This window comes from Vidua macroura, chromosome 3 (genome assembly GCF_024509145.1).
Source record: "Vidua macroura isolate BioBank_ID:100142 chromosome 3, ASM2450914v1, whole genome shotgun sequence".
NCBI classification, from domain to species: domain Eukaryota; kingdom Metazoa; phylum Chordata; class Aves; order Passeriformes; family Viduidae; genus Vidua; species Vidua macroura.
In genome coordinates, this window is record NC_071573.1 from 21,040,295 (window position 1) to 21,056,386 (window position 16,092).

A 16,092-nucleotide genomic window follows, 5' to 3' on the forward strand; every position below is an offset into this window, starting at 1 on the left:
TGTTTTTTGTGGTAGTAAAATTATGTCTTTTTCTTCACATATTTCTCCTTTCCTGTTTGTCAATACTGATTTTTCACCTGGTGTGTTATCTCCCAGTCTCCTAGTACTGTAAAAACTATCTGCAGTTCTTCGTAATTGTACCTTATTTTTCCTTCCCTGACTAAATTGTTAACATTAACAGACCTTTCCATCTTCCTTTGCTCACTTTTGCATATCATGTAGGAATATGAACAACGCAAGTGAAAACACCCACTTCTGGGCACTTCTCAGGTGACTTTCCCCTAATGGTATTCATCATTTATTCCTGTTCTTTTCTTTGTATCTTGGCCTGCTGTTTATCCACTCGTGGATCTTTTCTCCTTCTGTGGTAATTCAGGGGTTTTTATACCTTTGAAAAACCTTCTCAAATACCTGTAAGTAAGTTGAGCAGTGTGTGTCACTTGAATTTTTCTTGTCCATGTGGTTTTGATACCTTGAGAAAATAGGAGACTTGAGAAGCACATGTTTGGCTCCTACCCAGTATAACATATTTACTCAATTACACTAATTTTGGACTATTTATGAATTTTTATAATAATTTCTATTAACAATCTCTACCAATTTGTAATGTATGGACATGAGATTCATTGAGTCATAGCTCCTTCTATTCTTCCAGACATCCAGACATTTTTTTAATTGACATCACACTTCTCTGGTACCAAGCTGTTTAAAGCAGGAGGTTACAAGCTATATAAGAGTTCAACTTCCTCACACTTGAGTTTCTCTAGAACTTGGGTGTGAGTATAATCTGGGGCTGCTGATTTGGTTGTGTTTTGTTCATTTGTTCGTTTCTTTTTTGGCTGACATTTCTGCATGAGTCGAATCTTTTGGTACATCTTTGGAAAGCTGGATTCTGGTATGGCAACATCTTTAAACACCTCAATTTCATTTATTCTTTGTGATTTCATTTCTTCTGAGAATTCTTTTTACTTTTTGACCACATTGTGTACTGTTTGACAAGTGTTTATTTCAAGAGTCACAGCTAATTTGTTCTTCAATTTTGTATTTGTTTTATTCTGCTTTTACCTGTTAGTATAAAGGCTTATTTCTGTCTGGTTTTCCCCTTTGGATGGGTCTCCAATCTTTTGAGCATTTACTTTTGCTTCTGATAGCAAATATATATCCTTTGAATAGCGAAGAGAAGCAACTACTTTAATATGTTTTATATAATCACAGATGTGTGTCATCTCATCTGTTTCCTTCTAACTGGTTTGTCCTAATGAATATCCAAGGAGGTTTCTTTTATGGTTTGGTATGTTGCCTTCGGCCCCTGTTGATAAGCTATCTGACAAAGCAAAGCGGACGGCATGATGAAATCAGTACTTTCACCTGCACGCAAACTTTGTTTTCAGGGATGCTGGTTGTCAGACTCGTTATGGATGCATCTGTGGTGTAACTCTTCATTTCTGCCTCTTAACTACAATTAAGGGATTCAATAATCTCTTAAAGATCATTCAAATTCTATTATTACTACTGTGAGCTCCTCTCTTCTTGAATGTCTGCGCTCGTCTTTCCTCACAAGCTTCATTCCTGAAGGTATTCTTGCCCAGTCTTTTCTGCTTTCTCTTACTACTTATCGCTACTTTCACACATTCTTTACCCTGCCTTTTATGCTTTGAAGAGGTTCCTAGTTGCATCTTGTCTCACATTGACTCTCTCCATCAAATCTAATAAAAAGTTTATTGCTCTCCAACAGCAGAACTCATTGTGTGTTTACATGGCCTAGATAAGAGGAAATAATATGTACCTTGAATAAACACTATCTCTTTAAGAAGTTAACCTTTACCTGGAGTGGGGAAATATGGCTATGGCACTTCAGCAACTAGGAAAAATAGAGCAGACTTGTCATGCTGTAGCTCATAAGACTGGAAATTTCCTGCAAGTTAACAATGTATTTAAAAAGACTCTCTGAAGATTGAGTTTTTCCATTATGGCCTTGGAATATCATTCTCATGATCCACTGATAAGGAAACAGAGTGACCATGCTGTGACCGAGATATTCCAATGCACCCTTCACAGACACCCACTACCCTGTGGGGAAAATGGAAGTTAAGAAAGCAGAAGCAAAATTTGCTATGATCTAAGACCACAAACCTTCATCTGACTGAAGTACATCTATTTATGTACATTGTGGAGAAGATGAAGGAAGTGAAGTGTTTTATCTCTTGAACTGACTGGCAAGCAGAAGGCATTGATGAAACAGTTTCAAAATGAGAAGTTCATTTTTCTGTGTGTGCTTTGGGACACTTTGATTCACTGTGTCTGTGCAATACACCTTTGTAAATTTTTAAATATCTATGTCAGAAATCTGTGAGACGTTAAATACCAGAGTCTTGATTTCCAGATGGTTTTAAAAAGTTACTTTCATAGTTACTGGCCTTGATCTGTATGAACTCATTATGTCCAGTAGCTGTAATTTTTATCTGTTATTGTCAGTAAAGGTCCATGCATTTGGGAGGACGTATATTCTTGGAATCAAAATTAGCATGTTTTACAAAGTGATAACCCTACTTATGCTGCTGCTTTAAAATAAACATTAATTGCCAACCTCCATGATGATCTGCAATCTTGGCTCCACAGCAGTTCCCTAGAACTCCCTTCCTTTATATTTTGCTTTTAGTCAGGTTGTTATATTTATGGTTGTTTCGTGCTTTGAACAAATTGTCAAAATTAATTTTCCTTTATGGTAAGTTGGGCAGTAAACTCATCTTAATTTTTACAGCAGACCAATGTTGAATTCTTCACTTTATTTATAAAATTAATCGATACCATAGGTTTTTGAAAATGATGCAAATGTGTAACAAAATGGAAATTTAATTTTTATTTCTATTTGCTTCATATAGATTAAAGCTACGTGTTAATTCTGCGATCAGCAAACTGTTGAAAAACATTTCTAAATATAACAATTTTTTGTACCTTTCTGTGTGACTTGAATCAGAAATGGCAGTAACTCCAGAAAGAACTTCTGGAGGAAAGAAATATTACTAGTAAAATACAGAAAACAGCTTTTGGACGTGAGTGAATATTAATGTTTAAACTTCTGATATGTACTTGGTTTCACTAGCTCTGCCACTTCTATTTCCTGTTGCAGTTTTGGTTTGTTTGTCATTTTGGAGACAGGTTTCTGTTGTGTGGTATAATAAACTGAGCTGAAAACAACTGTATTTCTTAAAAACCTGCATTTTGATGGCTGCCCACTGCAAGTCTCCAGATCTCTTGATGCTTGATTACTGTTCTGTCTGTCCATCAGCCTGGCTTCACAGTCAGTGCCTTGCATAGAGTGACAGGTAGAAACAGGCAAAAAAAATTTACTAATCTGTTTGTGGGTAATTCACAATAAAAGGAGGTAGAGAGAAATAGTAGAAGAGGAAGAGGGATTGTGATGCTTTTTTTTTTTTTTGGCACACAGGAAAAAAAAAATGCTAGCAGCTTAATGGCATTGTGCACTGACTCCTTTGTACATTTGTGTGTTTAGCCAGCTACAGTAGCAGTAATTTAAGAACTATTGTCTTGCTGTTGTATAAACACTTCAGATGTTTGCTTGGCATCACCAGTTCTGGAGATGTATAAAATGGAGAACTATGTAGACATTGTGTTTCACATAAAAGCAAAATATTTGCTATAGATAAAGCTGCCTAGTAAGGAAATTATAAACCACATCCCAAGGAGCGTACCATCAAGAAGCTTAGTTTAGAAACATGAATTCATGCCAAGTATCGTTATGTATATTTGAAGTGAGAAAGAAATCCTGGAAGGTACCTATTTCATTCTGCTCCTGTGCTTGGATAAATTTTTGTGATGTTAGATTTGAATGCTGGATAAGAAATGCTGCTGTCTCCTGAGTGCCTTGTGTATTCTGTAATTGTCTTGACTTTCATTAGCTCCTGAGCCTTTGCCACTTGGCGCCTGGCCCTGTTGTGGGCCTGCCTGCTACAGCGCAGTTCCAGCTAGGCAATCAAAAGTTAGAGCGCTGAGAACTATTTCTCACTTCAGTTTCTGTAACTTCTTAGGTGTGGAGACAATGATACAACAATCATTTTCTCCTAATAGAGGTGTCGCAAAGTGTCTGCTGTAGAGTTACTTTCCTGTTACCCCATAGTTATCCCAAAGCAGGAGATGGGCTTATTCAGCTTTGCTTTGAGTGCTCATGTATCTTTAACCTGGTGAGGAATGCTGTGGAAGCGCCTATGAATAAATAGACAACATGGTTCACCCAATGCAAATATGTTTTTAATGCATTATGTATGGTAAAAATAGCAAAGAGGTTCAAATGCCTCATGTCTGTGTTTAAAAGGAAAAAGCTACGCCTCAAACATTGGCATGAGGCTTATAGAAAGAATGGGCTCTCAGTAAATATCCACACTTCTGTATTCAGCCCTTGTGCAGTGCAAGGCATAGAGGTGCTGGAGGAGGGCATGAGCATGGTTTAAGGACATAATGAGCAGTCATATGGAATATGACCTAAATACATACCCACTGTTGCAATTAATGCACCAATTTATTAATTTACGTTCCTTTTGTTAATTAGTGCTAATCATGTTGAATTAGGTAGCTCCTGACAAAAGGAATTTCAAAAGAAAACTATTATATCTTTAAAAAAAGACAGGTTGGCATCTTTGATTTTGTTCTGTCAGAAACAAACAGGAAATCTTAGAAAGTTTTGAAAGTTATGGTAAATACCTTCTGTACAGGGGATGAATTTTTAGAGGTTACATGAACCAAATCAGCTGGATATGCCTGTGTGGTCACAGGAGGACAAATCTTCTCATCTGGTGTCCAGAAAGTATTGTTGTAGGTGTCCACTATTTTCAAAACAAGTTTTCACTCTGTCAAAACAAGTTTCAACAGGAACACAAAAATACAAAGGCACACTACATATGTATGTATGATCCATGCAAAAATACTTTGTACTTCAGAAAATGAATAATCAGGTGATGTTGATAAAGCCTGGAGAAGCTCTTTTATAATTCTAATATGTCTATAGCGTTGAAATAGTTTATATAACAAGATTTTATTGCAACGTGTCAGCATAAAAATACTAGTCTGGAAGGAATAGGTCAAAAACCTCAAGAAGCCTCAGTCTGTCCTTCACTCTGACCTGCACCCTTCTTAATTCCTATTTTCACCAAATTTAATTGAAAGAGGGGAGAACATTGCTGTTCTAGCTAATTTATGAAAATTAGTCATCTATAGAGTTGATGTTGTTCTATCAGGATTCAGTGGATTTGAAGAAACTTGTCGATGTCTTGAAGGAGTTCTCCTAGGGTACAGCAGGAAAGAAATGTGGGATGCAAAATGATTTAATTCCTTTAAAAGAAGTATACAGTAGTTGGGACAAATGCCTGGGATTCTTGGCTGTATCTCATATAGCTGGACAGGATACAATTCAGTCCTTACCTCAGTCCTGGGATTATTCAAACAAACTCAATTTACCTGCTGGACAATTCAGACAATAGGGAACTACTGAGGAGAATGGGGTACCAAATACAGGCCTTATTCCAGAAGTCTTGGAAGGATTAAGTAGAACTATTCAGAGATCACCATGATTACAGGAGTGCTTGCCCAAGTCAGGTCTATTAACTTAAAAAAGTTTTAGAAAATAACTCATACATATTATGTATGCCTTGCCTAGAGTAGGAGAAAATGGATGTATTTCTCACATACACTGGCTGCTATGATTTTGAATACACTACAGGTCTATAATTAGAGCCAGAAATTTACAGAATTAAACCACTTTTGCAGTACTTACTAAATTATTTTACAAGAATTAACTAAAATATTGAAATAATGGGTAGTATATAAGAATAAAATTTGCTCTCAAAGCCAGTAGTAGGAAAAAACCCAAATGCAAGTCTGCCTTCAGATGAGAAGGAACACAATACATGTACCTGATGCAGTGAGAGAAGGCCTCTATGTCTTTGTGAAAAGATGAAGATTGTGCCTCAAGGGCTTTAATTTGCCAATAAGGACATTGTGCTGGTAGCAGAAGTGTTGCTGTACTGCTAAGTTTGTTCCTGATGTGGACCATCATGATGATTTCATCCCCTTAATTTTCCTCAAATTGTCTCTTGATGGAAAAAGCACTTGAAAGTCCCACATCTTAAGCTGAAACAAATAAAAAAATGAGTGCAAATAGGGCTAGCATGGGTGAATTTGAGATCAGCATGCTGGAAATCTTGGCAGTTATAAACTGAGAGGTTTAAGGGGAATATATTTTGTGAATTACTTGGGAAGATGATTCATCACCCCATGATGATTGTCCTTGTCCCAGACACAAAAAGCAGAAATCTCATTGATACAACGTGTTGTATGCTTTTTTCCTCACAGAGTTTGAGTCTTGATCTTCTGCTCTGAATTTACCACATGAAGATTTTAAGAGAAATAGAAACACCTAAACAATCCTTTTAACTTTATTACACCAGCAGCAGTAACTAGAACGCAATTGTATAGCTGGCTATAGTACCAGTCCAGCAAAAGCAGCAGCAGAAATCCAGTCTGTTGGTGTTAAAATGCTTTCACCATAAATATATGGGAAGTGTTGTTTGGTGGGAGATTGCAGCTGCATAATTTTAAATCTTTGCAGATTTTCAGCGTAGATATGTGAAGGCAAAAAGTATTATCAAGTAGTCAATGCAGATTTTCTACCAACTCCATTTTAAAAACCCAGCACTAAGTTACCCTGGGAAAAAACTAGTACAATTAGAATGAAATTTCACAAAAGCATGTGAATTCTGAGTCGAGTATGTTTTAAGCACGGCAAACCCACACCCTGGGATTTAGATGTATATGGGCTTCTGGAGACCTTGTACCACACTCAGTGTTTCATATCACTGGAAAATATGTAAGCAGCAGGTGAGCCAATTCTAACTTCTTTTAGATACTTACCACTTGCAATTATAGCAAGACTTTCTTTCCACTGGATAATAAAGTGAAGGAAAGAGAAGTGCTTTACTCTTAACAGATGTCCTTGAGCGTAGCACCTGGAATTCATTGTACTGTGTCAAGTATATGTAGTGGTTAACTACAGCAAAAGGTGTTATTTTCTGGAGTGATGAAGAAAAATTTCCATAGAAACCTCATAACTTACTACCTTGAACTTGGAAAATGACCATTTGAGGGAACAAAAATGAATACACAAAAAACAATGGAGTCTTATAAGAAGCTCAACAAAGAGTTAGACATGTGTTCATAAGTGTATGAAGATTGGCACCCACTCTAGGCTGAAAAGAAAGCAACTTTTTATACACTGTTTAAGCTGGAATCTAAACCATTGTGAGAAGGATGCAACACTCAAAGTGTGTTTTACCTTCTTTACATGAGTGTTGATTGTACTCAGCACTCACGTGAAGAATATCTGTGTACTTTGTACAAATGAGTTTCTCTCTGTACTTACAGGAGAATTTATGCAGGTCTTCTGAGCTTGGTATAAGGTCAGTATGATACAGGTCCACCAAGAACATGGTAGATGAAAGCTGGAGAAAGAAGGATCTCCATCTTTCCCAGAAAGGAGAAAAGGCATTGATCAAAAGCAGATTTTTGCCATTTGACAGAGCCCTGAGAGACCATAGGTCAAGTTAGCTTTCTTCATCTTCAGTGTCATTCAACAGGTACCTGAATTACTGTTGTTGGGTTTTTTAAATAACAGTTGTCCACAGCTGAAAAACATATCTAGTGTATATAAAAGTAATAATTTCAAAATAGTTTGGAGATAACTTGAGAATATCATGTGGCAAAGTTTCTGAAAAAAAAACTTTCAGATAGTTCTATATGACTCCTTATGGTATAGCACGGATCATAATTATGGAGGGTGTAAAATCAATGTGTTAATATGAATAGAGTATGAGGAATATATCTTTTTCCAAAGTTCATGTTCATATTCACTGTTTCTCTGTGCCTGTATCTACAGGATGCTGGAGCATGAGTGTTGTCTCTTGATTTAAAATCTTTCTCTAAGGAAAAGCATTGCATGTGAAAGATGCCTTTACCATGTAGTCTATAGCAGAGTATTGTCCTTCAAAAATTTTTAAATTTCTGTTAGAATTATTTCATGTCATCTGTTGTGATATAATAGTTTGTGTCATGGTCCTATTTGGGCAGAAACGTGCACTTTGACTTCAATGCCAGATGGTTGATAGATGAAACTTACTCAGAAGGTGATTGGTGCTTCTTTTCCTCCTTACTGGTGACCTCTGCAGAGATTGTTGTAATTAAAATGTTGTAATTTATATTTCACAGGAAATTCAGGTATTGTAACACATGATTTTGTCCCAAACTTTGGATGAAAAAAAAAATCTAGAAAAAATTTTCCAGTGTTCATTTCACTTACCTTCTCCTACTTCCCCATCTTTCCTCCTCAATCTACTAAATGTGCTGTAGCTGAGACAGTCCTATCAGATATACTGGGCTTTTGGATCTCTTAACAAGGCCTTTTTTGGTTTGGTTTGGGGGGGGGTTAAGGGAGCAGTGTTAATATATTTTTTGTGGTATGTGTGATGAACCGTAATTATCTCTGATTTTGTTTCATCTGAGATACTTAAGGTATATGGGAGAGGGACAGAAATGGGCTGTCCCATTTCTGGAACAGAACCTGAGTACACTTGTGGTACTGCATTTGCTTCAGTCTGGAGAAGACCAAAATGATAAGGGCAACTTTAAGCATGTACTTTAAGGTACAAAAAGAAAAAAAGCAGACATTTAAAATAATGAAGTACTAAAGGAATTTTTGTAGTGTATGGAACATTGCCAAGAGGTTCATATGAACTACCAGTGAAATAACATCCTCTTTGAAACAGTACATCTGATCAGAATGTAGGGAGATGTTAGACTTAGTTTTGCAGCAAAGGATACAAGCTCTCCTGCAGGAATCAGTGAAAAGAAAGGATGCAAGTGTAGATAAAGTTGGTGTGGGAGGGTGTTTGTGGTATCATAAGCATTCATTCTGGAATTTACCTAACAGAAAAGGCATATATAATTGCTGCATATAATGCACTAAGTGTGGGTTTAATACAAAGCACAGAAATGCTATAAAGAAAAAGAAATAAAATGTAGGAAAATCGTTCCAATTGTATCCCATTTAATGATTAATAATTTCTACAGTTTTGGAAGAGGGAAGTTTCAAGTAATATTTACCAAGTCAATTAAGATCACGTGCATGGAAGAGAGTCTGCAGAGAAGCTATCAAAGGGGAAGGGGGAAGCTATTCAAAATAAGTAAGGAGAGAAGCATAATTAAATGTTAGGACAGATAAAGCAAGGACAAGTAAAAGGGATAGATCCTGATATTGACAACATGTAGGTGGTACTCCATGAGCTAGCAAAACACATAGAATTAAACAGGACTTAAAAAGCTACAATTTCAAAGGTATGGTAGGAGAAACATAGATACAGAAATGGCACTCAGCTGTTGAGATCAGGGGACAGGCAGACCTTCTCAGCTGGTTTATGTTCGTGTGTGTGCCAGCATGAACAATCACTTTTGCAGGCATGATTATGAGGGTTGTTTTCTGAACTTTGTTTCAATAAACCAAAGTGTGTTCTGTAAATACACAGCACAATCTGTATATGCTATAAAATGTGTGTGCTGGTTGTCCTCTTTATTATGGTTGTTTCCATTTCTGGGATCAGCTCCTCAGTCCAGAAATGCTTTTACTTTCCATTGCTCTTTTAACCTTTGGACAGCATCTCATATGTATTTACATCTTGTGCATAAAAGCTGACTGCAGCTATCTGTAATTAATTTGCCAGGCACAACCTCACAAAGAGAAAGGAGTGTTCTCTTCATGGTCTTGCAATGTTTTTAGGTGTGAGGAAGTATGCTTGCTGTTCAGTGATTGCCAAAGCTTCTTATTGCAGTTATGACAAACACCATGACTGTGAAGCTGATCAGTGTGTGTTTGCTTTAGGAGGTAAACCAGCAGAGACATCAAGAATCCAATAAATGACATTGCAGCTATTCTCACTTTAGATTACTTCTCGGTGAGAACAGGAGAGAAATTTATAGAGACTAGTGATAGAAATAGAAAACAAAATTTATTAAAAAATAGAGAAATTGAAAGTTTGGAGCAAAACGCAGTAGGCAGAAACCAAAGGCAGAATGATAAAGCAACTTCTAATATAACTGGTAAATAAAGGGCATCCCTGGGACATGTAATATACCATTATTACATGGTTGAGTATCTCAGCAAAAAAAATCTCAACGATACAGTTCTAACTCAATTTTGGATACATAGGATTAGCTCATTTTATGGATTTATGCATCACTTGATCCTTTGCAAAGAAGATAGACTAAGATCCAAAATATACAAAGCACACTTTTAAAAAGAGCATTATCCTATAAATTTTGAAGTTTAATAAAAGGACTTACCATTCATACAATGTTGTTAGTATTTATTTACTGCATTTTATATAAACTGCTGCCATCAGCAGTGACAGTATTGTGTCAAGGTTTCTGAGACAGATAAAGAGCTTATCTCCTGTATGTATTCTGACTTCTCTTCACTATTTCCCTGCTCCATTCCCTTGTCTGTCTTTGGGCCTTTTGTACCATATGTGAAGCCTTTTCCCCATGGGGGAAATAGGAAACATGGGAAAAAATCAAGTGCTTCAATTCATGCTTTTAAGATTACTCCTTCCTAATCATATATTTTCTGTTCTTTTCACTAGGACATATTTCAAGACATTTGTCCCTCAGTTCCAGGAGGCAGCATTTGCTAATGGGAAGCTTTAGACAGCTTTGGGCATGGAAACTATACTGGACAGATCCTTCAGACTGCACATGTCAGCCCAGAAGAATGATGCCTGGAAATGGGTTGGACTGTCTTGATAGGTGCTTTCTTGCCTCTGAACTGGTTTTAATAGCTTCAGTTTTTGAAACAAAAACCTCACTAGCATGCTTAGAACTGAATATTTGATATTAGTCCTGCCTCTTTGCCTCTGCCTCCACCATTCCTTTATATATCTGTTGAATTAAATTTAAAAGGGCGTGTATTGATATGATAACACTTTCTTGTGCCAACAATGTCCTGTATGTTATGCCTTGTTTCCTTTTCTTCAGATGGTCTAAATTGGATTGTTCTTCCCCATGGAAATATGATGTAATGTGTACATTTAGTTAACATTTTCAGCTTATCCTAAGAAAACATAAAACTGCCGTATGTACCGGGAATGCCTAATGGACTGTACAGTGCCATATTCTGCCTTGGAGGTTTGCGTCCCACTGTGGTTGTTACTCTCACAGGTATGGATATGAGTTGCACACTTCAATTCTCAGTGCCTTTCCAGTTGGTCTGAAGTTAATATGGCAAGGTGTTTGAGGTTTGGTGGTTTTTCTAATACTTCTGTTGAAAGCTTATCTTATGTGAAATGTTATGCTTTTATGCTTTGTTTTTATTTCCAGTTGTACAATGTTGGTGTTTTCCTAATGAGTGCCCCTTGCCATTACAAAAAAGTTCTACTTCTTTAGTACCAACATGCAAGTAACTAGTTATATAAACCAGTATAACAAAATAAAGCTTTTTCATAGACCTGTAATTTTTCCAAATAAGATAAATACTGCTAAGAAGCAAACTTTCAGCAAAATAATGAATGATGTCTTGGAAAATAGCTGATGAAATAATGCAGGGCTATAGGTATTTAGCTTAATGCTTAACTTCAGCATATCTTCTCAGAAAATATTTTTAAGTGTATATAACCGGAAACATTACCTCCCCTAATTCTGAAATGCCAAATGCAAAATCCTGCCTATTCATCCTTTCTTTCCTGCTTGTGTCAGACATAGCAGTTGGGACTAATGGTCACAATGTCACTTCCCCAATTAATAAGTGAATAGACCAAGGTACTTTCCAGTAAGGAATAAAATTAACAGAGTATGTTGGCTTATAAATGGTATCTGGAAAATGTGCCATACTTCTGCTAAATACAAGGAACTAAATAAATCATGTACAGATGATACAGTGGAACTGGAAAACATTTTATTTTAAATTATACCCTATAGCATCACATGCAAGAAAGTCTCATCAAGCTACTTGATTGGCAGTATTCTCCTACCCTTTCTACAACTTGTTATTTCACATGAAAAGTAGTGTTTTTCAGGGTTTATATTCACCTAGGAAATACAGATGGGGTTTGTGTAGTGAAGCTTAATAATTAAGAATTATGCAAATAATTCGCCTCTAGAAACTACAAGTATTTTTAGCTAGTTTGTGGGCAAAATTTATGTTCAATATTGAAAATCTTGGCTGAAAATTAAGCTGCAAACAAAATCTTTATTGTAAGAATAAATGTAAGAATAAAAAGTTTTATTATAAGTCTGCAGAGAAGGCATATTCTGTCCTGTGACCCACCCCTTTGTGATTCTCGGTGCATTATCAGAGGACTGTCAACAGTTTCAAAGGTCTGAGCCTGAATTCCCTCTGTGGAGACATTGCATGAGGCTTTTGCATGCTTAGGGCAGATGTGGAAGGTAATGGTTTCATGTGAATAGCAAAATCATAACTGAACAACCTCAAGTGACTAAGAACAAAATATTGTTTCGTATACTGGGATGATCTCACATCTACATTTCTTCAGGTAAAAGCCAAAGCCACAGACACATATTCAAGAATAGGCCAACCTTGTGAAAGAGGTGGGAGAAGAAGGGTGGCTAATGAAAAACATTTGTTCTCATAGTGTTCAAAATCTGATAGAAACAATCTCTAGACATCTTCAAAAGGTATAAACCATCCCTTAGGTTGCATCAGTACATTCCTGGAATCTTACATTTTATAACTTTGTCTTTGATTCAGTGTTGTACTGATTGCCCTATGAACACAGTGTGTGCTTTATATACCTGATTGCCCAAGTGACATCAGTTATTTATTTTTTTATCTTTTCAGAAGTTACCATACTTCAAAGGCTAGCAATTGCCAAATAGTTTGAAAAGAGGTCCACTCTTAGAAATTTAGATTTATTCTCAACCAAAAATGCATCCTTCATCTCAGTCCTAGTCATTTTCGACAATTAACTGCTTTATTATTAAAGAGTTTTATAAGCCACATAAGAAAATATTTTGAGTGTACAAAAAGCCTAAGCCAGCAATTCATTGTGTTGAATTCTACAGTTTCACCAACTTTTCACAACATACATAGAAACAAATCCATAGTTTCAGTCTAATTTTAATGTCATGCTACAATTGCTAGTATTTTGGGGAAAAAAAAAGGTAGAAAAGATGAAAAACTGTACTGTTTGCATTTAAGGTAAGCCTGTCAAATTTCAGAGTAGAAGAAAAGGCATTTTGTTACACTAAATGAACGTTTTCTTTATTTCAAGGTCACCCTTCACTCGTTGACCTACATGGTATTTTATGGATCCCTTTCTAATAGTTCTCAGAAGTATTGGGAGTGTTAGCTCTCCAAATGGGGTATTGAGAGACACTGAAATAAATGGAAGCTTCTCTCTAGGAGAATTACCATATAAACACTATACCAGAAGACAGGGTTCATGTGAATAATTTTATATCAGACCAAGTATCCATTGAAGACATTTATGTTAGCCACGAAAGTTTGGATCTGATGAGTTGGAGTTATTTCTGTTATCTCCTGTTTTATTATAATTTCCATTGTGGCCAATTTAACGGCACTGAGACTCTCAGCACTTCCTTCCCTATTGTGTGATATATGCAATTGAAGGGAGCAGTCATACCTAGGCTATTTTCCTTGGTTTATGACAGCCACAAAATGTAGGAGAAAAACAGCAATGTTGCAAATGTATTGAAAAGCCTAAACTCTACACTGTCCTAGTTTTGACTGAAAGAATGCAGTAACTTAACTAAGCCCTGCTAATAAACTATTTTCCAAAGGTCCTTAAATCACAAACTTATAGTCAAGCCCTCATTCATCTGCATACATAATCTGCTGTCCTAGAAGTAATACCAAATCTTATGGATTCAAAGTCAGACGTTTTGTGAACTTGCTGGAAAGACTGGACAAACAGCTGGGAAAATAAATAAAAAGTAATTATACCATACATTGTTTGGCCGTCATTGATCTTTCCATTGTGCTGGCCACTGCTTTGTTGATTGGCACTTTTCATTTCCTGAATCAGCACATTTTGGTATTGTCACTGTCCTTGAACGTCCTCCCATTCATACAGAGAGCAGACTTGAGTCAGTTCTTGAGAAGAGATCATTGCTGGAGTTAGCACAGATCTGTGCATTGTTAGACCATCCCTAGGGATGTTTCTCTGTATGTTCCCTTTCACTCATCCTGCCTGGAACCTACAGCAAGAAGCATCTTTGGTGAATCAGTCAGTAGATGAGATTTAGCCATGAAGTGCAATACTTTAAATCTGACTTCAGGTGGTTTTACACAGAGACTTCTTACCTAGGAATGAGAGGATTAGATCTTGAGTACTCTCCATAGAGCAGTGCCCCCTAATACAAGGCTGGGGGTTCAGCAGAGCTCAGAAACCTGTGTAAGTGATGAGTAGGCACTGCAGCTTAGACATCCTTCTGTGCCAGTACCCTTAACCAGAGAAGCAATAGAAACCTGTAGCAGCACGTGATGGTCACCAGTGCAGGTCTGAAACACATTTCTAGTGCCGTGTCTGTGCAGCAGTGACATGGAGATGAAGGGCAAGTCCTTTGTTGGTGCAGAACAGGAGTTTTTCACCTTTCTAGCTTAGTGAGAAGATGTGCTGCAAAGAGGTAGCAAGCTTTGGACACAACTTGTGACCACGATTGTTAATTATGGGATGCTGTTCCTTGCCCTGCCAAGCAAATGAAGTTTGTGACCAAATTGAACTGCCAGTGAACACTCTTCCATAAAATTACTTATGTCTCTGTAATTGATGCATTGTAACACTCATTAAACCTAAAAGTTACTCTTACTTCTTAAATGTTACTGAAAATCCCTGAAGTCATCTCTTCAGTTTTTATTTTCAGCTCTCTGTCCTCTTTTGGGACAATTTTGCTTTATCCTTACTAGTTACTGCTATTTTTAGCAAACTTGAGTTCTTTCTTTTAACAAGGCAACAAGGTGTATGCCAACATCTTGTGGGCCTACATTAAATATAGAATTATTTGCTGTAAAAATAAGTAGAAGCTGGTTTTTATTTACTAAGCCAAGTGTTGTGTTCTCCACAACATAAGAATTCTGAGGAAAGACTATTACCAGATCAGAGAAGATAATCATGCTGATGCACTGGGTACATTTTTTTTACCAACTCTTGATTTAATTTCCATGTTAGCAAATTAGCAGAGGCAAAGTGAATTGTCCTTTCCTGAAGGAAGCCTACACCTAAATAAAGCATTGATCAGACACTATCTTTTCCTGTTTATACTTTGCATCAATAGGTTTACCCCTACAGGGAAAGCTAGTAAGTCTGAAAAATGTCTAAAAACAGTGCAGGGTTTTTTAATATTTTTAATTTACTGATTTCTGTAGATTCAGAGAATAATTTCAAACTTTGTTCTGGGGGAAGGTAAGTAACACAAATATCAGAAACATGCAAGTAATTTTAGCTATGTAGGAACAATTTAGCAGTCAAATTATTATTCTGCAAGAACTCGAGGGTTCTGCCATATATTTCTAAGTATGTGCCTTGAAAGGCAATGGCATGAAGGTGATTTTTAGTCCTGCTTTGCTTATTCTACTCCCTGTCTGATGTTAAAAAGCTCAGTTCTTGGCTCCAAGACAATGCATAAACACCATTTTGTTGAAGTGGTAGTTACCAAACAAAAAGGCAAGGGGGGGAAACCAGTATCGGCTGCTGAAAATAGGTCTTAAATCATCAAGAAATCAGAAAGGAAGCAAGGTTTGGCATCTGCCCTGCCACTTGCTGTGTCTACAATATATGGGCCTTTAAATGTGCACCCAGTACAAAATACAGGAGCCTTTTCTTGCAGTGCTAAAGAATAAATGCAGTTCTAAACAACAGGAAGTAAAGCAAGCATTTCATTGCAAAATACGTATTACAAGTCTAACATTATTTGTGTCTACAGCTCCCTGCGTTTCTCCTGTCACCAGAAAGGGTGAAGAATTCATGCTTTGTGCTGCAGCTGCCCACAGTGAAAATTGAT

At 36.7% G+C, this 16,092-nt stretch overlaps 1 protein-coding gene across 2 annotated transcripts in view; it reads left to right on the forward strand.

Moving 5' to 3' along the window:
• BABAM2 (BRISC and BRCA1 A complex member 2) overlaps positions 1-14,039 on the forward strand; it is a 163,288-nt gene extending 149,249 nt beyond the window's left edge. For both annotated transcript variants that reach the window (XM_053972892.1, XM_053972891.1), the window contains exon 12: positions 10,701-14,039. In XM_053972892.1, the coding sequence (XP_053828867.1) occupies positions 10,701-10,764 (64 nt within the window). In that variant the 3' untranslated portion in view covers positions 10,765-14,039. The remainder of the gene's footprint in view (positions 1-10,700) is intronic.
• The last annotated feature ends 2,053 nt before the right edge of the window (positions 14,040-16,092 follow it).